Source organism: Pristis pectinata, chromosome 6 (assembly GCF_009764475.1).
Source record: "Pristis pectinata isolate sPriPec2 chromosome 6, sPriPec2.1.pri, whole genome shotgun sequence".
Lineage (NCBI taxonomy): Eukaryota > Metazoa > Chordata > Chondrichthyes > Rhinopristiformes > Pristidae > Pristis > Pristis pectinata.
The window spans coordinates 10,392,348-10,415,139 of NC_067410.1; the positions used below are offsets into that span (position 1 = coordinate 10,392,348).

Sequence of the window (22,792 nt, forward strand, 5' to 3'; positions counted from 1 at the left end):
AGCCAAAGAGCAATACAGTACGGATACAGGCCCTTCGGCCCAACCAGTCCTTGCCGACCACAGTGCCCATCCATCTCGTCCCAATTTCCTGTGTTCGGCCCATATCCCTCTAAGTCCTGCCCCTCCATGTACCTATCCAAGTGCTTCTTAAATGATTGTATTGTACCTGCCTCAACCACTTCCTCTGGCAGCTCGTTCCATACACTCACCACTCTCAGTGTGAAAAAGTTGCCCCTCAAGTCCCTTTTAAATCTTTCGCCTCTCACCCTAAATCTATGCCCACTAGTTTTGGACTCCCCTACCCTGGAGAAAACACTGTCACCTTAGCTTTGCCCTTCCCATGATTTTATAAACCTCTATAAGATCACCCCTCATTCTCCTATACTCCAAGGAATAAAGTCCTAGCCTGGCCAACCTCTCCCTATATCTCAGGCCCTCTAGTCCTGGCAACATCCTTGTAAATCTTTTCCGCACTCTTTCCAATTTAACCACATCTTTCCTACAACAGGGCGACCAAAACTGTACACAGTACTCCAAGTGCGGCCTCACCAATGACTTGTACAACTGCAATATAATGTCCCAACTCCTATACTCAGTGCCCTGACTGATGAAGGCCAGCATGCTAAATGCCTTTTTCACCACCCTGTCTACCTGTGACGCCGCTTTCAACGAACTATGCACTTGCACTCCTTGGTCCCTCTGTTCCATTACACTCCCTAGTGCCCTACCGTTCACAGTACAAGTCCTATGCTGGTTTGACTTTCCAAAATGCATCACTTCACACTTATCTGTATTGAAATCCATTTGCCACTCCTCAGCCCACTTCCCTAACCGGTCAAGATCCCCCTGTAATCTACGATAACCTTCTTCACTATCAACAACACCACTTAATTTCATGTCAACCGCAAACTTACTGATCAAGCCTTTTGCATTCGTATCCAAATCATTTATATAAATAACAAATAACAAGGTCCCAACACCGACCCCTGAGGCACACCATAGTCACTGGTCTCCATTCCAAGGAACCACCTTCAACCACCACCCTCTGCTTCCTAGCTCCGAGCCAATTTTGAATCCATCTAACTAACTCTCCCTGGATTCCATGGGACCTAACCTTCCAGACCTTTATCCAGACCTAAGCTTTATTTTAGAACTAAATGCTTCCTCTAATATTATTGCTTCTTTATGTGAGGCTCTGTGGATCTATACTAAATGGTGAGAGCAATTTCAAATGAATGAAAAAAACCTGGAGATTTTACAGGGATCAACAACAAAGGTTGATCTTTTGTCCAAAATACTCCCAGTTCCCTCTGGCTCTGATCCTCCCTCCTCCAGGTCTTGGATCTGAATCTATTTATGAGTCAGGATGGTTGTGTAAATGGATTCCAGAAGTCCCTCAAGCTTTATGGTTGCTGAGAAACAGAGCCTACTAATAAAGGTGGAATTAGCAGTATCTGATGATACCTTCCTGGTACAATTCATTCAGCAACGATACACTGTGTGTGGTATGACAGCACAAGGGCAGATCAGAGTTCAGTGCCATGGAAGGCCCTCACTGCTCAGTTGGAAATTACGTCAACAAGATTGGATTTAATCAGCCAAAATTTGATTCCTTTCCTTGGTGCTGAAGGTATTTTAAGGTGGGGCTCCGTGAGGTCCAGAGGTGTGCTGCAGCACTCTGTGCCAGATGGTGAACTGTCCGTCATACCACAGGCTAAAGACATTGGTGGAGATGAAGCCACTTACCTTCTGTTTAGCTCAGGCTTAAGACAGTGGGGCAGATGAGCCCACTTACCTTCTTTTTGGTAGGAGATACAGGCATTGAGAAGGCAAACAAAGGCAAGGCCAAATTGATGAAGCTATTCCTGTAGGCAATTCTTGGCCTGTGACCCTGCACCACCTTGTAGAGCTCCAAGCACACCAGCCCAGCCACTGCAGCTGTGGTGGTGGCGATCGCAGGGATGATCCTTCCAGCAATCAGTTTGCTCTGCAACACAAAATGATAAGACAAAGGCTGAAGGAAATTGGCCTTCAGTACTAAAGACACACACAACCTTATACTTAAATTCTACTTTTGCCTCAGAGTCATAGAGTTGTGGATTTAATTCTGCTCAAGACACCTGAGCAAAAAAGTTGAGGCAAACCCTTTGAAGTCACTAAACCAGACTCTTTGGAATTCTCTACCCAGAGAGTATGAATACTTATCAGTGGATACACTCAAGGCTAAGTTCAATAAATTTATGGACTGTGAGGGACATAGGGAATGGGAAATGAAGTTGAGCTGTGATCTTGAACTGAAGGTGCACATGGCCTACTCTCAGTCTATCTCTCATGTTATTTATGATCCCGTAGTGCATGGCTCAGGGAGTGCTCTATTATTGAAGGTGCTGTCTAGTTCATGAGATGTTAGACCGAGACTCTGAAGGGTATCAGCTCAAGGAAACAGAAGCTAAGGCCACTATTTTTAAGAAGAACAGGAGAATTTTTTATAGTGTCCTTGGCCAAGATTTTAGGAAGTCCCATGTGCCTTTGTACAAGAATTACAGTAAGTTAACCTGCAGGTACAGCAAGCAAATAGGAGGGCAAATGGTACATCTATCATCAAAGATCCTGGGCCATGCCATCTTCTCACAGCTACCATCGGGCAGGAGGTACAGAAGCCTGAAGTCCCACACCACCAGGTTCAGGAACAGCTACTTCCCTTCAGCCATTTGGTTCTTGAACCAACCTGCACAACCCTGATCACTACTTCAGCATAGCAACACAATGACCACTTTAGACTACAAAGGACTTTGTTTTTTTTGTTCTAATTCTGTTCTTTCTTGTAAAAATTGAGTATAATTCATTTAATTTATGTTTTTTTCTTGTGAATGTTGTGTATCTAATGCTATGTGCATGTGATGCTGCTGCAAGTAAGTTTTTCATTGCACCTGTGCACACATGTACTTGTGCATATGACAATAAACTCGACTTTGACTTTGACTCTTTGTTGGTCTTCTTTGCAAGAGAGTTTGATATGAGAGTAAAATCAAATTGAAATTGTATGAAGCTCTGGTGAAATAACGTCTTCTCGTTACTACCATCGAGGAGGAGGTACAGGAGCCTGAAGACCAACACTCAATGATTCAGAAACAGCTTCTTCCCCTCCGCCATCAGATTTTTGAATGGTCCATGAACACTACCTTGTTATTCCTTTTATTTTGCACTATTTATTTATTTTTGCAATTTATAATAATTTTATGTCTTTGCACTGTACTGTTATTGCAAGACAACAAATTTCACATCACCTAAGTCAGTCATAATGAATCTGATTCATGTAAAACAGATAATAGTGAGTTGGTAATACATGGATATATAATGTAAAATGTCCTGACTTGGTGTCACTCATTTGACACAATGGCACCACGATGTCCTAATCCCAATGGAAATGTGCAAAAGAAGAGAGACAGAAAGGGAGGAAGACACACATTCAGCAACGGAAGAAGGTGGAAATAATTAGAAATCAAGAGGCAGGCAGAGACAGTGATGGGAGTAGACAGACCTATTTATTTCTGTTAATGAGGAACCCTTTGGGAAATCAACTGGTAATTTACAAAGATTGCAGATAGAGAAATCCAATTATTGTTAATGCTTTCAAAGCAAAAAATATATAGCAGGGACTGAATCTTTACCTCTGCACCAAATTAAGACTTTTTTAATTTTGGCAGCAGTTGTGACAACAAGACCACTAGGTGTTATTCTCACTCAAAGGATTTAAACCCATGTGTCATCCAGGTTAGTAATTATAGGCAGGACTGTCTGGCTTCGCCCAGTCAGCCTCCGCTGGTGTTAGTTTCTGGGTGACATCATTCGACTGCATGCAGGCACTGCGCTGAATCAGTTGGGAAAAGATCATTGGGGTTGGCTTCATCTGATTACAGTTCCAGACTGAAATTAGTTGTCACCCTACACGTTCTTCACTGCATCCCACTGTAACTAAGATACTCTCTCCATCTCACAATAAGAAGACTTTACATTTATACAATGACATTCACACAGGACACCCCAAAAGTCTAATAAAGAACTTCTGAGACATTGAAATTTGGGAAAAGTTGCAGAAAACTTTTGCTTAGCAAACTTCCATGAACAGCAACTTGATTAAACCATCTGTTTATTGGAATTGGTTTATTATTGTCATTTGTACCAAAGTACAGTGAAAAACTTGTCTTGCATACCGTTCATACAGATTAATTCATTACACTGTGTATTGAGGTAGCACAAGGTAAAACAATACAGAATGCAGAGTAAAGTGTCACAGCTACAGAGAAAGTGCAGTGCAGGCAGATAATAAGGCACAAGATCATAGTGAGGTAGATTGTGAGGTCAAGAGTCCACCTTATTGCACTAGAGAACCATTCAACAGTCTTATAACTGTGGGATAGAAGCTGTCCTTGAGCCTGGTGGTACGTGCTTTCAGGCTATTGTATCTTCTACCTGATGGGAGAGGGGAGAAGAGAGAATGTCCCAGGTCGGTGGGGTCTTTGTTTATGCTGGCTGCTTTACCAAGGCAGTGAGAGGTATAGACAAGAGTCCATGGAGGGGAGACTGGTTTCTGTGATATGTTGAGCTGTGTCCACAACTCTCTGCAGTTTCTTGTGGTCCTGGGCAGACCAGTTGCTGTACCAAGCCGTGATGCATCCAGATAGGATGCTTTCTATGGTGTATTGATAAAAGTTGGTGAGCGTCAAAGGGGACATGCCAAATTTCTTTAGCCTCCTGAGGAAGTAGAAGCGCTGGTGAGTTTTCTTGGCCATGGTGTCTACATGGTTGGACCAGGTGATGTTCACTCCTAGGAACTTGAAGCTCTCAACCCTCTCGACCTCAGCACCATTGATGTAGACAGGTGCATGTGTACCGCCCCCTTTCTTGAAGTCAATGACCAGCTCTTTTGTGTTGCTGATATTGAGGGAAAGGTTGTTGTCATGACACCATGTCACTAAGCTCTCTCTCTCCTTCCTGTACTCTGACTCATTGTTATTTGAGATAGGGCCTACTAAAGTGGTATCATCTGCAAATTTGTAAACGGAGTTAGAGCAGAATCTGGCCATGCAGTCATGAGTGTGTAGGGAGTAGAGTAGAGGGCTGAGGATGCAGCCCTGTGTGGCACCAGTGTTGAGAATAATCGTGCCAGAGGTGTTGCTGCCTATCCTTACTGATTGCGGTCTGTTGGTCAGGAAGTCAAGGATCCAGTTGCAAAGGGAGGTGTTGAGTCCCAGGTCTCGGAGTTTGGTGATGAGTTTGCTTGGTATTGAAGGCGGAACTGTAGTCAATAAATAATAGTCTAACCAAGGTGTCTTTACTGTCTGAATGCTCCAGAAATGAGTGTAGGGCCAGGGAGATGGTATCTGCCATAGACCTGTTTCTGTTATGTTGGTTAGAGGATAAATTAGCCCATGAAACCAGGGAAAGTCCCTCTGCACCAACCTTACACGCCCTCATCAAGGGTTCAGTTCAATATTTCATTCGGTTTCAGAGCATTACCGAGCAAAATCCTGCAGGAATCTGTGGAGTTTTATTAACAGTACATTAAGACTTAGATCAGGCATTGAGCAGGAAGTGGTTGAGGCAGGTATAATAACAGCATTTAAAAGACAGTTGCACAGATACATGGAAAGGAAAGGTTTAAAGGAATATGGGCCAAATGTAGGCAATTAGGACTAGCTTAGATGGGCATCTTGGTTGGCATGGACAAGTTGGGCTGAAGGGCCTGTTTCCGTGCTGTATTACTCTGTGACTCTAAATTATAATAAAATAAGAAGCTTAATACTCTGGTCATCTGTGGTGGTCTTCTGCTTTTCTGAATCTCCCCTTTCTGTTCAAGTTAAGGAACCACAGGATAAAACTGATGGAAAGGTGACAACTATGTGAGATTGTGGAAGCAGAACAAGTTCTCCCATTGCCAAGAATCAATTACGACATCAGACAATATTCCTGAGTAATCAAACAGACAAATAGATACATCATTCTCGATAAAGTTTGTTTGACCAGAACTTCGGTGTGCCTCTGTTAACCTTTACATCTTCATTTTATGCATAAAAACTAGGGAAAGAAAACAGAAAAAGGATGAATGTGTAAATGGGGAGAGTGGAGAATCAGGTCTGTGGAGAGAGGGAAGAAACTGGGTTTGCTTTCCTTAGACCAGAGAAAGAGATTTCAGGCAGTGTTCTAAATGGTGCAGGATCGTGATTAAAGAGAGACTACATCCATCCACTGGGTGAAGTGTTGGGAAAGACAAATTGAAAATAATTAGAAAATTAAAAAGATTTTTTTTTATGTAACCTGCTACAAGTCACTGAAATGGTGGTGGGAGGAGATTTAATAGTAAGTTTCAATACAGAATTAGATATATACTTGAAAGGGGGTCATTTTCAGGGCAGTGAGTGCGACTAATTTATTTCAAAGTGTTGGTACAGGGACTAGGTTGATTGGCTCTGGCTGTGCTTTGTGATTCTATGATTAAGTTTTTGGAACAGTAAAAATGAACAGAGGAAATGAACAGAAACAATGAACATGGTGCCAGTTTGTGCAATAAACTGATGTTTGGTATGGTGGGCCAGTTCAATTGGACGATGCGCTTATGGCTTTCAGTATATTGGAAGAGCAGATCAAAGGGTCTTTGCTAAGCATCTACTTTCTGCTTTAATTGAACTGAGCATTACTTATAACTGAGCATTTAGACCTGATAGAAGTTTATAAAATTATCATAGGCATAGATAGGGTAGACAGCCAGAATCTTTCCCCAGGGTAGAAATGTCAAGTACTAGAGGACATGCATTTAAGGTGAGAGGGGTAAGGTTAAAAGGAGATGTGTGGGGCAAGTTTTGTTTTACACAGAGACTGGAACGGGCTGCCAGGGATAATGGTGGCAGCAGATATAATAGTGGCATTTAAGAGGCTGTTAGACACATGAACATGCAGGGAATGGAGGGACATGTTTCAAGTACAGGCAGAAGAGATTTAGTTTAATTTGGTATAGTGTTCAGTGCAGACATTGCAGACCAAAGGGCCCGTTCCTTTGTTGCACTGTTCTATAATCTATGTCCTATGAGCATGCTTGATGTTAGTAATGGGCCCACAGATGCTGTGCCATTTTGTATCATTGGTACCAGGTCCAAGAACCTAAGGATTCATGTTCCTGACACATATCTTGTCCTAACTGATGTTGAAATACCCACTGGAATACAAGGAGGTTGTAACCTTCAGTTCCTCCTTCCACCTAACTTCCGGCTTGGCACCTCTCCTCACTGGTGCCAGGAATCCTGCACGTGGTGACACACGGGCACAAAGTGCGTCGCACCATTCCACAGCACAGTACCACAGGGATGCCAACAAACTGTGCCATCATATCGCCAATTCAGTTTGTTGTATTTTACTTTGTCCACCTGGCTGCCTCTCTCTCTATCAGGCCTTTGCGATTTTGACATTTGAACGGAGAGAGGGGAGTGCTTCTCCAAGTGTAGGAACAGCGAACATCTCAGGTCGGTGCGCAAAGGGATCATGAATCAATAGCTGTCCAAAACACATGCAAGAACAAAATGAAACCAAAACACACAGATTTATGGTGATCGGCAACAGAACCAGAGGCAACAGGAGGAAAATAAATTTACCCCTCAAGTTGTTACAAGTGGAAAGCAGTTCCTGAACAGGGTAGGCAAGTGCACTCTAATATAAAAGAAAAAATTGAGGGACTACTTGTAGGGAATTGAAGTTATGAGGCTACATCAAAGACCAGGACACTGGGACTTATTGGTTACTTCTACCAAAAAGCTAGCATAGATATAACGGGTTGAGCAGTCTCCTCCTGTCCCATGTCTTTCGATGTTTCTATACAAATAGCAATTTCAAAAGAACTATGTCATCAAAGTGCTTATATTTCTCCTAAGATTCAGGAGCACCTCAAGTGCAAGGCTCGTTCAACTATGGAGCACAAAACAGATATTTAATTTGATGAATTAGTTTGTCTGCAAAGAAACATTAATAGCCGAGGAGAGTCTGGATCGCTGCTTGAACTTTATCCTGTTACTGTAAGCACTGAGTGATTCAACCCAGCTGTGGTTAAGGGGCCAGTTAGCAGACAAGGGAAAGTAACCTTTCCCAGGATTCATGGTTACTGTATGTCTGCCCACTTCCTTTTCCCATCAAACCTCGTTAATATTATTTAGCTGATGGGGCGCAGGGCCCCTCAGTCTTCTTAGCTTTATTTGGTTTATGACAGAGGATAAGATAATGCCTGAATGCCTGGGAAGGAAGATGGTTCAATATTAATACCAGATTCTAACGCAGTTCCCCACCATGTGTGATTGTCATCTTCTGAAAATACATCGAAAATCCCATGATCAATTTACCAAAGAGATTTTCAATGGGTCCCAAAGCTCCCAGCCCACTCTAGCCTTTAACCCAGCTAGTTATGTAATTCCCTCCCCTGTGCCTCACTCCCTTGTGTTGTTCCCAGGGCGAGGCACCACATGTGGCTGAGAGATGACAAGATCTCATCCCAATGTGTCAGCCAATGGGTCACTGAACCTTTCCTTCCCATTAGGAGAGTTGTTCTAACACAACAAACCATTACAGAAACACAAGAGATTCTGCAGATGCTGGAATCTGAAGCAACACACACAAAATGCTGGAGGAACTCAGCAGGTCAGGCAGCATCTATGGAGGGAAATAAACAGTCGATGTTTCGGATCGAGACCAGTTCAGATGGAGAGGCAATAGGTGAGACAAATAGCCTTTGGTAGCAAAGCTCATTGATTGTTTCAACAAGGTTTGAATTGCACAACATCTTACATTTACATTGTGCCCTTAAAGTTGTGAAATATTCTAAAATGCTGCACAATAGTATCACCAACAAAATTTAACACCTTGGTGAATGTGGAAGACTCAAAGACAGATTTCACTGAGTGTTTTTCTTAAAGGAGACAGAGGTAGAAAGGCAAGGAGGTTCAGAAAATGAATTCTGGAAAGGATCTTGGCAGCTGAAGGCATGGTAGAGCAGTTAAATTTTGGAATGATCAAGTGAACGGAATTGGAGTAGCATTGCTATCTGGTGTTACAGGAGGTTACAGAAACAGGAAGGTGATGGAGAGATTTGAAAGGATGCTAATCTTAAAGCTGCAGTGTTGGTCAATGGAATCTAATAAAGGATGCTAAGCACGAACAGGACTGGTGGTTGAATGGTGTGGGCTACGGGACCCTACGTTACTCCATGGACTTTACTGGAGTTATGCTTGGCAGGAAGATTCTGAAGGGTGGTAGGTGATTGATGCACATCGAAGCTGACACAGTTTACGCGTTTACTATTTAAGAAAACACTAGGATAGCATTTTAAGACTTCCTCAAATGCCCAGAATTTAAAATGATTTTTATTTGCATTTTCCAATGGGTTTGTGAAATTGGCCTGGTTTATGTCAGAGGTCAAAACTGAGCACCTTGTTCACGCAGAAACCCTGCGGTGCTTGGAAGACAATTTCAGACCCCAAATGGATGGGAAGGAAAAGATAGTTTTCTGTGGGCTACATTTAAACAGTTGGATGGTGACTGACTGAGGGGGTGGGGAAGAAGTAAAGGGAGGGGAAATGGGAAGACAAGACCTTACATGTGACATTGCTAAAATGAAACACAGTTGACACCCCTCATCAATGATGTGGATGATAGTTGGTGGGTAGTTATGCAATTGTAAAATGTTACACCAGATCAGGAGGCCACTCATGACTGCGTGGCCAGATTCTGTTCTAACACCATCTACAAGTTTGCAGATGATACCACCGTAGTAGGCTGTATCTCAAATAACGATGAGTTGGAGTACAGGAAGGAGGGAGAGAGCTTAGTGACATGGTGTCACAACAACCTTTCCCTCAATGTCAGCAAAACAAAAGAGCTGATCATTGACTTCAGGAAGTGGGGCGGTGTACATGCACCTGTCTACATCAATGGTGCTGAGGTCGAGAGGGCTGAGAGCTTCAAGTTGCTAGGACTGAACATCACCAATAGCCTGTCCTGGTCCAACCATGTAGATGCCATAACCAAGAAAACTCGCCAGCACCTCTACTTCCTTAGGAGGCTAAAGAAATTTGGCACATGCCCCTTGACACTCACCAACTTTTATTGAAAGCATCCTATCTGGATGCATCATGGCTTGGTATGGCAACTTCTCTGCCTGAGACCACAGGAAACTGCAGAGAGTTGTGGACACAGCTCAGCACATCACGGAAACCAGCCTCCCCTCCGTGGACTCTGTTTATACCTCTTGCTGCCTTGGAGAAGCAGCCAGCATAAACAAAGACCCCGACCACCTGGGACATTCTCTCTTCTCCCCTCTCCCATCAGGCGGAAGATACAAAAGCCTGAAAGCACATACCACCAGGCTCAAGGACAGCTTCTATCCTGCTGTTATAAGACTATTTAACGGTTTCCTAGTACGATAAAATGGACTCTTGATCTCATAATCTACCTTGTAATGATCTTGTACCTTATTTCTACCTGCACTGCACTTTCTCTGTAGCTGTGACACTTTACTCTGCATTCTGTATTGTTTTACCTTGTGCTACCTCAATGCACTGTGTAATGAATTAATCTGTATGAACAGTATGCAAGACAAGTTTTTCACTGCACCTCGGTACAAGTGACAATAATAAACCAATTCCAATTCACTGGCCCATTGCAGTCATACCAGTTCTTTGCAAGAGCAAATCAAAATGAGCTCCCAAACCCTGCCTCAAAAATTTACTCAGTTTACTCTTAAAAGATGCAATTGCCCAAATCTCAGTTTATGCCATTGGTAAAGCGTTTCATGCTCCTGCAACCCTCTTGAGTCCTTGAATCCTGGACTTGTCCTAGGCTGCTTAGATACCAGTCTTGCTAACTTTGCCTCTCTCATTGTATTGTGGGTTCAGATCAAACTCCATTCGCTTGAGCATGTAATCCAGTCCTCCAGTGCAGCCCTGAGGGAGAACCACAACATTAGAGGAGCCAGCTGTCACATGAGACATTAGACCAAGGCCCTGTCTGCTCTCTCAGGTGGACACAAAAGCAATAATTTCCCAGATGAGCGGGAGTGTTTTGCCAGGAAAATATATTTTCCTTTGGTGAACTGCACCAATAGCTTGCTGTGTTTCCTATATTACAACAGTGCTACAATTCAAAAAGCACTTTGTTGGTTGTAAAGTACTTTGATGCATCCTGACCTTGTGAAAGTCTCTATCAATGAAAGACTCTCTTTCTTTAGTGTAGTTTATAATGTTGCATGTTTGGTTGAGGGTTTGATACAATTTCCGTATCCATTCTCCTGGTACAGTGTATTCCTTCACTGACCACTGCATTCTCGCCCCATCTCCTCCCTGAACACACAGGTCCCAGAAAGCCAATCAGATTTGTTACATAAGAACATAAGAAATTGGGGCAGGAGTAGTTCCTTGACACCTCCTGCTAGTCAAGCAAATTCTTGCAGATAATCAGAGCCAGGCCAGCTGGAGACTAGGCATTTCATGGCCCTTCAGAGCCCAGAGATTCTGAGCTCTGTTTTGCAAAACAGGAGTATAGATTAAGTCACCAGAAAATCAGATGTACTACGAGTCAGCTGCAAAATGTTCCCTACAGTGTATTAATATCCAAGAACAGCATTAATTCTACTCAACAGGATGCACAGAACAGTCAAGCAAGCACTTGACCCATTGTTGAACACAGGTCCCAGTCAAAATAACACTGATGCTACTGTAGCCTCAGAATGGCCTGAGCCAGTTTGTTATTACATTTTCCTGCAATAGTCCTGAGCTAATGCAGGTGGAATTGTTTACTCATGGCAGGAACCACCTGTTTGGGTGGTTGTTTTATTTACTTCAATTCACAAATTCAATATGACCTCAAATCAGTTGCAGATATTCAGATTTATCATTCACTCTGCTCTATTTCTGGGTCACCAACGCTATCTTTGCTGTGTCTGTGTTGGGTATGAATAACCATCTTTCAATGCCTTTGACTTGAGGAAAAGCACTTTATTTGGGTCAGTTCGGCATGTTCACTGTCAGTCTATAGCACTCGATGCATAATATGGTGGGTGTCCATGGCGCACTACACCTGAAATTTGATTTCATGGGCCAATTACCTTTTCCAGTATTTCTTATAAAGTTCTGTCTGATTCTTCCAATCCTGAGCTCGTCACCTCCTGCTATGTAATTGCTCCATCAGCACCAACAATGTCCCAGCATGTCACCTTAAGTGGCTATTCTTTGTGGAATGCCTGGAGTGGGTGAATGGAGGTCATTTGGCCACATGGATTGATGTTTGTTGATATGCTGCTTACCAGCAAAGCAATTAGAAGAGACATGGGCTCTTTCTTTGTTGTTATCTCGTCTAAGGTACGAGTAGAAAGAGCTTCAGATAATTAGCGTTATGTCTTGAAAGAGATACAACCTAATTATTCAGATAATTGGGTTGTATCTCTTTCAAGACATCCCAAGTGCCAGATGGCCATTGAAGCACTTTTTAAACTGCAGATTGAAATACATGCACAGTAAGCTTGTAAATTCAGACATGTGATATGATCAGACAATGTTTTTATGGTGCTAGTTGAGTGACAAATTTTGGAGTTCAAATATTGAACACCTGCTCTTCTTTGAAATAATGTGATGTTTTGCAACAGAGAGAGCAGATAGGACCTTGGTTTATGGTCTTATCTAAAAGATGGGATCTTTGACACAGCAGCACTCCCTCAGTGTCAGCCTAAATGTTTTACACAGATCACATCTCAGCTACTGCCTGGTTGAAGTTATCTAACTCAGCACTGACTGCAATTCAGCTTGTGACTTTCTTAGTCTGAAAGACAAGACCAATCGTGAAAATTTGCCCGGTGAATCATTCAGAGAATGTTTTCTGCTGTAGTGTCAGATTGCTCCCTGACCAAGATAATTGGTCAAAGGGCTTTTGCTGAAGATACATTTACGAATTAAATCTGAGGCTGGTTCACTAATGACAAGATTTCCCAATTTCCCTTCTACTTATGAAGAAGCCCTCATACAGATGCAGATGCTGTCAGAAACTTCTCAAGTGGGTGGAATAATGAAATCAGTATAGTTAAGCAGGTTGACACTCAGGGATCATAATGCAGTGTTCAGTAATTGCTGGAATTATAATATGTCATGCCATACAATTATACTAAGTGCCCAAACTGGTTTAGGTCATTCCTGATTCACAGTGGTGCAGTGCAGGTGTTTTCACCGCCGAGTATGAAGCAAGTGAGCTTATGGGAAATCAAGATTTTGTTAATTAACCTTTGGGATCTGAGTGTTGCTTGCAAGCCAGTACTTATTGCCCATACCTAACTTCCTTTGAAAAGGTGGCAATTAAGCTGCCTTCTTGAACCACTGAAGATACTCCCACAGGGCTGTTGGGGAGGGAGTCCAGGATCTCGACCCGGTGACAATGAAGGACTGGTGACATATTTCCAAGTCAGGGTAGTGTGCAGCTTTGAGGGGAACCTGCAGGTGGTGGCACTCCCATGTGCTTGCTGCCCTTGGGAAGTGTTGTTGGAATAGCCTGTGGGGGGGGGGGGGGCAAATGCAGTGCATTTTGAAGACAGCATATACTATAGTCACTCTGTGCTGGCCACCGAGGCAATGAAATGTTTAGGGTGTTTGATGGGCTGTCAGTCAAGTGGGTGACTTTGTCTTGGAAGGGGTTGAATTTCTTGACTGTTGCTGGAGCTGAACTGTTCAGGGATGTGGAGAATATTACATCACTCTTTTAACTCGCGCCTTGTAGATGGTGGAATAACCTTGGTGGAGCAAGAGGGGAGTCACTTTTTGTGGGATATGCAGCCTCTGACCTACTCCTGTATCCACGGTATTTATATGGTTGGTCCAAATCGAATTTCAGGTCAGTGGTGATCCCCAAGACATTAATGGTGGGAAACTCGGTGAACACTAGAGATGAGATTAATAAAGCTTGCAGGAAATTAAAGCAAGGCAGAGAAGCAGGCCCTTGGGAAACATTGGTATTTAATATTCTACTGGAGTCTCCTCCAACTGCGCCTTTCTAGAAAAACTTTCCATAGTCTTTAAGACTTGCATCAGCTCTCTCCCTCTCTCTTCTAAAAAACGGAGTCCAAACCTGCTCATTATGATGCACCAACTTGCCAAATCTTCTTCAAAGAGTACCAACTCAATGTAACTGCACTGTGTAATGAATTGACCTGTACGATCAGTATGCAAGACAAGTTTTTCACTGTACCTCGGTACAAGTGACAATAATAAACCAACACCAATACCAAAAGTCAAGGCCACCTGGGAACTGGACAGAGGGTGATCCTGAGCTTCCAGCTGCCTGTCACTTTAATTCTCCATGCCACAACCACTAGGACCCATTGTCCATAGCCTCTCACTGCATCCAAACAAAACCCAACAGAAATATGAGGAACAGCACTGCTAGTCACACCTATGCACCCTCTGGAACTTGATATCAAATTCAACAATTTCAGATAACTGGCTTTTCCCATTTGTATCAGAACTGGCCAGTTCTCTTTCAAGGTCATCCATCTGTAATATTAACCCCACTTTTCAATCTCCACAGACACTGCTAGATCTGTTGAGCATTTCCAGCAATATTCTTTTGGTTTCAAAGTCAAAGTCAAATTTATTGTCATATGCACAAGTGCATGTGTGCACATGTATGAAAAACCTACTTGTAGCAGTGTCACAGGTACATAGCACGAGAGACACAAGTTTCAGCATCAGCTCTGACCTGCATTTCACAGCCTTTGTTTCTTCCCTCTCCAACTCCCCTTGTTAATCCATTAACCAGAGAGCTCTGTGAACATTGGGATCACCTGATAATCCTGACCTCACCCTATCAGAAGGATTCCCTTCAATTTACTCATTTCTCCTCTACTCTGCCACTTAAAACTAACTTATTTTCTCGCTTTCCCAGTTCTGATGAAGGATCCTAAAACACCAATTCTGTTTCTCTTTCCATAGATGCTGCCAGACCAGTTGTGCTTTTCCAGCATTTTCTGTTTTTATCACAGTACAACTTGCTGATTCTGACATACAAACAGGAAAAGCAAGTTCCCTGATATCAGTTGTATGTTGCTCATTCATGTCTTCAAATCCCTCAAATTGCCTCGCCCCTCCATAACTCTGTAACTTCTTTCTGTCCTGCAAACCTTAGATGACTGGGTTCCTCCAATCCTGGCCTTCAGCACATCCTGGTTTCCTCTCCCCACCAATGGTGAGTGTTCTTCCAGCAGCCAACACTTCTGTGCTCAGGGATTCACTTCCCTTATATTTCTCCACATCTCTCTGCTCCTTCACGTTGCTTCTTCAAATGTACACTTAAGGTGAATTTTGGCACTTTGCCCTAATGTTGCTTTATATGGTTTAAGGTCAAATAATGTGGAGCAACTTGAGATTTTTATTTGCTTTTAAAGATGCTATGTAAATACAATTTTGTTGCAGAATATTACAGAATATTTAATTTTCAGCAGTCATTTCAGGAAAGGGAGTACTGGTGGTTAGGACAGTGAGTGGGCAGAGAGAGAGAGAGAGAGAGAGAGAGAGAGAGAGTGTGTGTGTGTGTGTGAGAGAGAGAGAGAGAGAGAGAGAAAGAGAGAGAGAGAGAGAAAATATGAACTAATGAACTACATCAGACCCATGGGAACGAAAGAGACACTAGGTAATGAATTGGCAATGTTGGAATGGCCATTTCAACATCCCTCCCCACCATCAGTAGTGTCTACAGGAGGCGCAGCCTCAAAAAGGCAACATCCATCATCAAAGAATCCCACCATCCAGGCCATGCCGTCTTCTCACAGCTACCATTGGGCAGGAGGTACAGAAGCCTGAAGTTCCACATCACAAGTTCAAGAACAGCTACTTCCCTTCAACCATTTGGTTCTTGAACCAACCAGCACAACCCTAATCACTACCTCAGTGTAGCAACATTATAAAAACTTTGATCACTTTGCACTAAAACAGACTTCGCTTTTTTTTGTTCGAATTGTGTTCTATCTTGTAAAAATTGTTTATGTTTAATTTACGTTTTTCCTGTGAATGCTGCTTATACGATGCTATGTACCTGTGATGCTGCTGCAAGTAAGTTTTTCATTGCGCCTGTACTTGTGCATATGACAATAAACTCGACTTTAACTTTGATCAACAGTCCCTGTGTGCATGACTGGGAGATGAGAGGCTCATAAAACAGTAGTGAAATGCAGCTGGAATTTACAATGAGGTCTTTAAAGTGGATTGTGTCTTCCCACTACTGAGTTGTGGTGCCCCCACGAAGTGATTGTGCAGATGAACTGTGCTGTGTAGGTCAATGGGGAAAGGAGGGCTGGGCAGAGTGGGTGTCTCACACACACATATACACACACACATGCACGAGGGTGACCTTCTGCCTGTGGATGACGTTGCCAAAGCAGAGAGCCCAAAATAAAATATTTAGGAGGTATTGGCTTAGGTGATGCCAATAAACCAATGTTATTGATGGGGTGGCTATGTTTCGATAGCCAGGAATAGGATCTGATCAATGAAGGAATGGTGCAAGAAGATGCTAATGTTCTTCTTCTGCATTATTCAGAGAGACCAAGAAGGGCATGGAAGCTCATCAGATGATTATAACCCCATAGAACATTGGTCAATACAGCAGGTCAGGCATGGTAGTGTAGTGGTTAGCGTAACGCCATTACAGAGCCAGCGACCCAGTTTCAATTCCGGCCACTGTCTGTAAGGAGTTTGTACGTTCTCCCCGTGTCTGCGTGGGTTTCCTCCGGGTGCTCCGGTTTCCTCCCACATTCCAAAGGGTTAGGAAGTTGTGGATATACTATGTTGGCGCCAGAAGCGTGGCGACACTTGCGGGCTGCCCCCAGAACACCCTACGCGAAAGATGTATTTCACTGTGTGTTTCGATGTACATGTGACTAATAAAGACATCTTATTTTATCTTATCTTAAAGCAGTCGCATGTGACCTATCCTTCTTGGTTTGTACAACAGAACAAAGGGAGCTCCTCTGTGTGGACTTGCTGGGACAATCAAAGGCCTTTGTATGATGAATTTGCAGGTTCCTGCAGTGGCATTGTCTGTGCAAGCACAGATGGTTTTAGGGAAGTGGACTTTAAACTTAGTTGATCATGTGCATCCAAATCAGTTGGCATTTCTTGATGTGTGCTGATGTGTTGAACCATCTCATTATGTTTACAAGGCAGCAACAAGAGCTCTGAATGAAAGTAAATGAAAATCGAAAAACCTGGGGATCCTAAATTCCTCCAAGACTTGAATGGTAGAGGAACTCCCTGTCCCAAACTCTGGAATTGAAATCATTTATGTCATGGCAGGGGTTGAGAGGAGAGGGGAATGGACATTGGTGCCAAGCATTTGACAGTAATTTGTAAGTGGCTGCTAAATTCAAGGACTGGCACTTCTGGCATACTAGAGCTTTGGGTCATGGAAGAAACTCTCACAACTATTGCTTGCTCTGCACTTTGCAAAGCTGCTGGCCCACCTTTCTCCTCGGAATCGATCCAGGTCTGCAGGGCCTTTACATAGATGTCATTAGTACGTAAGATGGAAGTCAAGCACTGAATGCACACAGAGGGTTTAACATAGGCAAGTGATGGCCCTTTTCTATTTCTGCCACTTTAAATTGCCCCTTTTGTACTCTTTGTTGCCTGGAGTTTTGATGTCTCTGTTACAGATCAATCCAAGTTATATGAAATGCGCAACATAGAAACAGATATTCTACTCAACCATTTGATAGTTCAAAGTCCTTTCTCATGTTTTTATCTGGCTTCCCCTCAGTTGCATCTATTATTCACCTCAAGCACTCCTTGTGGTAGTCAGTTCCACATTCTCACCACACTCTAGGTAAAGGGATTTTCCTGTATTCTATACTGAATTTATCATCATATATGAATGTCATCAAATTTCCCTTAAAATGGAAACAACTGTGTCTAGAACGTGGATAAGGAGGATGAGAGGTAACTTGATAGAGGTGTAGAAGATAATGAAGCATAGATTGAGTGGACAGTCAGAGACTTTTTTCCAGGACGACAATGGCTAACACGAGGGGACATAATTTTAAGGTGATTGGAGGAAGGTATAAGGGGGATGTCAGGGGTAAGTTGTTTACACAGAGTGGTGGGTGCGTGGAACACACTGCCGGCAGATGTTGTGGGGGCAGATACATTAGGGACATTTAAGAGACTCTTAGATAGGCACATGAATGATAGAGAAATGGGGGGGGGGGGGGCTATGTGGGAGGGAAGGGTTAGATAGATCTTAGAGCAGGATAAAATGTCAGTACAACATTGTGGGCCGAAGGACCTGTACTATGCTGTAATGTTCTATGTTCCATGTAGAGATTATCTATGTGTGCCACTGTATGGGTGTTAACATTTTGTGTGGTGCTTGCACACATTTCCTGGTGAAATCTGGCCCATCAGGACATTGGACTGGGCTCATGCTGGATACCATTCACCCTAACACCCATGTCATTTCCCTGTTTTATTTGGTGCAGATAATGAATCAATAATGGTGGAGATGGAAACAAACAACCATGATTTCAGACCAACGTCTGCATACATTTCAAGAAGTATACTGTGTTAAAGGTAATGAAATCTGTGTGGTTTCGGGAGACAGTAATCTTTATAACTGATAAAGCAGTCACCATTTCATCTCAATAAAAACAATGATCATCCCTTGTGAGATCACAACTCCCATTCATCTCTGGTTCGATCATTTTCCCCAGCTCATTCCCAGCCTGACTGTAGCCCTTGGCTCAACCGCAGTCCCATCTTGGACCTTGGGCCATTCCTAGCCTGGTTGCTGCTCTTGGCTCATCCCTGGTCCTAATGTAACCCCACCACCACTGCCTCATTCCCCTGGTCACCATTCCCAATCGTGGCCCCTGGCTCAGTCCTGATCCTTTCTTTGTCCCCTGTGTCAATCCCTGATCTGCCCTGCCTATCTGCAGCTGTTCAATAGTTTTGGTGATGTGCTGATGAAACCTCCCCTTTACACTTCATCTCCCACTTCCCTTTACTTCCTACCCCTGCACCTGCCCCACAGCCCTCTTTTCCTTTAGCCGATGACAGCCTGTGACTGCCACAGAGAGAATTCTTTAACACATTGACCACTTTCCCATGGGTCAGTGGGAACAAGCAGCAGTTAATTTTATCAAAAACAGAGACTGCTGGGGATAATCAGGAGGTCAGGCAGCATCTGAGGTGAGAGAAGCAGAGTTAATGTTTCAGGTTGATGACATTTATCAGAACTACTCTTTGGGCAGTTAACGTAAAATGCACAGGTCTGGTTTTACCATCTCTTGAAGGAAGCAAATCATGCTTTCTGCAAGGACGTGACAACTCTGTGATTTTGTTTTGGTTTAGTGACTTCAGATTTGGCAATAGTGTGAACTTTAGAACCAATTTAGTTCACCAAAAACTGCTTGAAATCCAATTTCTAAGTATATATCTACCTTGCCAAATACCATAAAGATCTCTTATTCAGCTGTGAGTTTAACCCTGCTCTTTTGAAGAGGAAAGAGCCTAGACCATTCAACTTTTCTCAACACATACAATCACTCAGCTCTGGTTTTTTCCTCCTGCATCCTTTTTAGGGCATCCAATGTTGACCTGGTGGCTTTACATGTAATAGCGATGTCAGCTGCACACAGGATCTGCGCCTAAGGAATTAGCAATGGAAGTAAATCGCCCACACAGAACCTTTTCCCCACTAGAAACACTCTCAGTACCATAGTACTGCATAACACTTATTGTTTATTCTACAGCAGAAAGGAAACCTTCAGGCTCCAAACACAGGAGTTATTTTACGAGTGAGAACGGCCAGCGATAAAAAAGAACAGCTGCTGTTAGTCCGCGGGGCTGGTATATATTCCGACACGTACAACACTAGCAGCATTTGCGACCTTTCCTGGCTCTGTACATGACAGATTCCTGGCTCTGCCTTGTATCGATTGCCAGCCAGCTTTGTGCTCTCCACAGTTCCTGTGCAGAACTGTGGGAAGTTCATTAGGGCTGATCATCTGGAAAAAAGCAGCGATCCCACAGGAATGTTTCCGGCAGAGCTCTGGAACGATGGGCAAGTGGCAGCTTTCAACCAGCTGTGGTGTCACCTTATATGTAACAGAAAATGGTTGGAAGTGACAATCTACGTCAGTTTAAAAGGCCAAGCTTATCTTTACGGTTAACACCATGCACAGCCTGGACTTTATGCATGATTTCCACCCAGGCATCAGGTTAATCCTGGAGGAATCCTGTGCGGCAGAATTTTAAGTGGAAACAAGTTGCGCCCTGGCTATTTTATGCTACAGCATCCTCTGTTGTTTACATTGGTCGAGGGGTTCATCTGCTGAAGACCAGACAGACTAGTCCATGTACCCTCGGGCAGGGTGATGAAAGTTACCTGATGAAGCCTGTTGTAGAAGGGGTTGCTCACGAGATGGTGTCCAGGTGAACAGCGACCAGTGTTTCAGATGAATATCACATTAATAATCTTACTTACAGGAATCAGCAGTTAAAGCTTGACCCAATTCTATATAGCCAGCCACTGACACAATTACTTAAAATTCAGTTAGTTAATTACCCTTTGGTACATCAAATACCTGCAACCAGTAGACAGTTGAAGCCACAAAAATATAACCTGATTTGTTGAAGGAACAAGTAAACTATACACAGCACTGTCCAGTGGTCCATTGCTTCTTACCAGGGTCAGTTTCTGTATGTAAGCTGATGCCACCCAGGTCTACCCCAACACCACCCCTCTCCTGATCCTCCCCAGGTCTCTAAATTGCAAGACTGATTTATCCAAAATCAGATGAGCAGGCATTCTCCATTACTAAATACTGGGAAGATTAAAGCTCCATCACAAACTCCATCACACTTCCCGCTATCTCTCCAAAACCAAAGCAGACCACATGCAAACATAGAACCATAGAACAATACAGCACAATACAGGCCCTTCAGCCCACCATGTTGTGAAACAAACCACTCCTAAGAATATCTAACCCCTTCTTCCCGCATATCCCTCTATCTTAAATTCCTCCATATGCTTATCTAACAATCTCTTGAACTTGCCCAACATATCAGCCTCCACCACCACCCCAGGCTGCGCATTCCAGGCACCAACCACTCTCTGGGTGAAAAACCTCCCTCTGATGTCTCCCTTGAACTTCCCACCCATTACCTTAAAGCCATGCCCTCTTGTATTGAGCATTGGTGCCCTGGGAAACGTAATGTCATAACTGACCCTGAAGTAAACAGATCGGGACCATTAAACTGGACTGCCTATTTCTACCTCCATAAACTCGAGCTGGGCCAAAGGGCCTGTTTCTGTGCTGTATGACTCTATGACTACTTAAATGAAAGCCCACATCATTTAAAAGACTGCACTGTGATTGGTCAGATCAGCCAGACTTCTGTGCATTCTTTTCTTCCAAGTGAAGAAAGGGAGAAAACAGAGTATGACCTTGTAATTGAACAGCAGAAAAACTCTAACCAAACAAGGCACCCTTGGCAACCATCTCGTAGCACTCATGGCTTCTCTTGTGGGACATGCTCATCGCAATACTGAGCTACTCTGTGCACATTCATAAGCCTGTGAGATGTAAATCAGTCAGCCAGGCCAGTGGTAACTATTGGTATAACTGGCCTCAATCTTGCTTCTATGTGGGGGGGGGGGGGTGTGGGGGAGAGAGGAAAATAAGCAAGTGTTTAATTGCTTTTTGACAGGTGTGTGCCAAAATGTACATGTGAATACCAGTCAAGAGTAGGCTTGGTTGTGATGCTCCCTTGGTTCCATCATCAGAACGACTCAGTAGCTGGCCTCTGGCCTGAGACTTAGAAGGTGGTGGGTCCAAGCTCTACTCCAGAGACTTGAGCACAAAAGACTAGGTTGACACTCCCAGTATAGTACTGAGGGAGTGCTGCACTGTCAGAAGTGCTGCCTTTCAATAAATACATTATTCTCTTGTGAACAGTAAGGATCATGTGAGACTATTTTGAAGAGGACCTGGTTCCACCCTGCCCCCGTCCCTCTGAACCCTGGTCAAATCATTAAAACATATGAACTGAACATGCCCACTATGTAACAAAGGTACTTCAGAGGTACTCCACTGGCTGTGAATCTGCTTGATAAGTGCAGATATTATGGTCAGTACTATAGAAATGCAAGTCTTTCCCTTCACAAACCAATTGTGCATGTACAGTTTCATGGTTATTCTTCTGACTAATTACCTGCAAGAGCCTGAAGTCATGGAAGGTGCTATATAAATGTAAATCCTTACAAGGGACCACATCAGAGAGCAGGAGTGTGCTGGAAATCCACAGCTATTAGCTCTTTACCAAGCTGTGATGCTCTCCCAAAAATCAGTACAGTATAATGTGGCCTTTTTTTGGTTTGGATTATGGAGAGCTGGAAGAAGGGGTAGAGGCAGGGGCTGGATGTTGGTACCTGGTTTTAGCAGCATAAACACAGGGAGATAAACTGAGAAGCACTAATGTAAAGAGTGTCTTTAAACAAGCAGTAAAATTCCAAGCACTTGAGCCAGAGTACATTATTGACATTGCTTCGATGAAAAATGTTCCCACTGATGTCCAAGTGTGTTGTTTTAACAAGAAGCCACACTCAGGATATCCTCCTGTTTGCTCCTTCAACTCACCCCATGCAGATCCACATGAGATCCAGGTAGCACCCTCCTCTAACTCATGAGGTACTATGATCTTGCGGTTTGTTTTTTCATCAAAGT

At 43.3% G+C, this 22,792-nt stretch overlaps 1 protein-coding gene across 3 annotated transcripts in view; it reads right to left on the minus strand.

Moving 5' to 3' along the window:
* Positions 1 to 22,792, minus strand: part of LOC127571393 (ubiquitin-like modifier-activating enzyme 1) — a 258,873-nt gene that overhangs the window by 77,980 nt on the left and 158,101 nt on the right. For all 3 annotated transcript variants that reach the window (XM_052017709.1, XM_052017710.1, XM_052017711.1), the window contains exon 22: positions 1,796 to 1,987. In XM_052017709.1, coding sequence (XP_051873669.1) covers positions 1,796 to 1,987 — 192 coding nt within the window. The remainder of the gene's footprint in view (positions 1 to 1,795; positions 1,988 to 22,792) is intronic.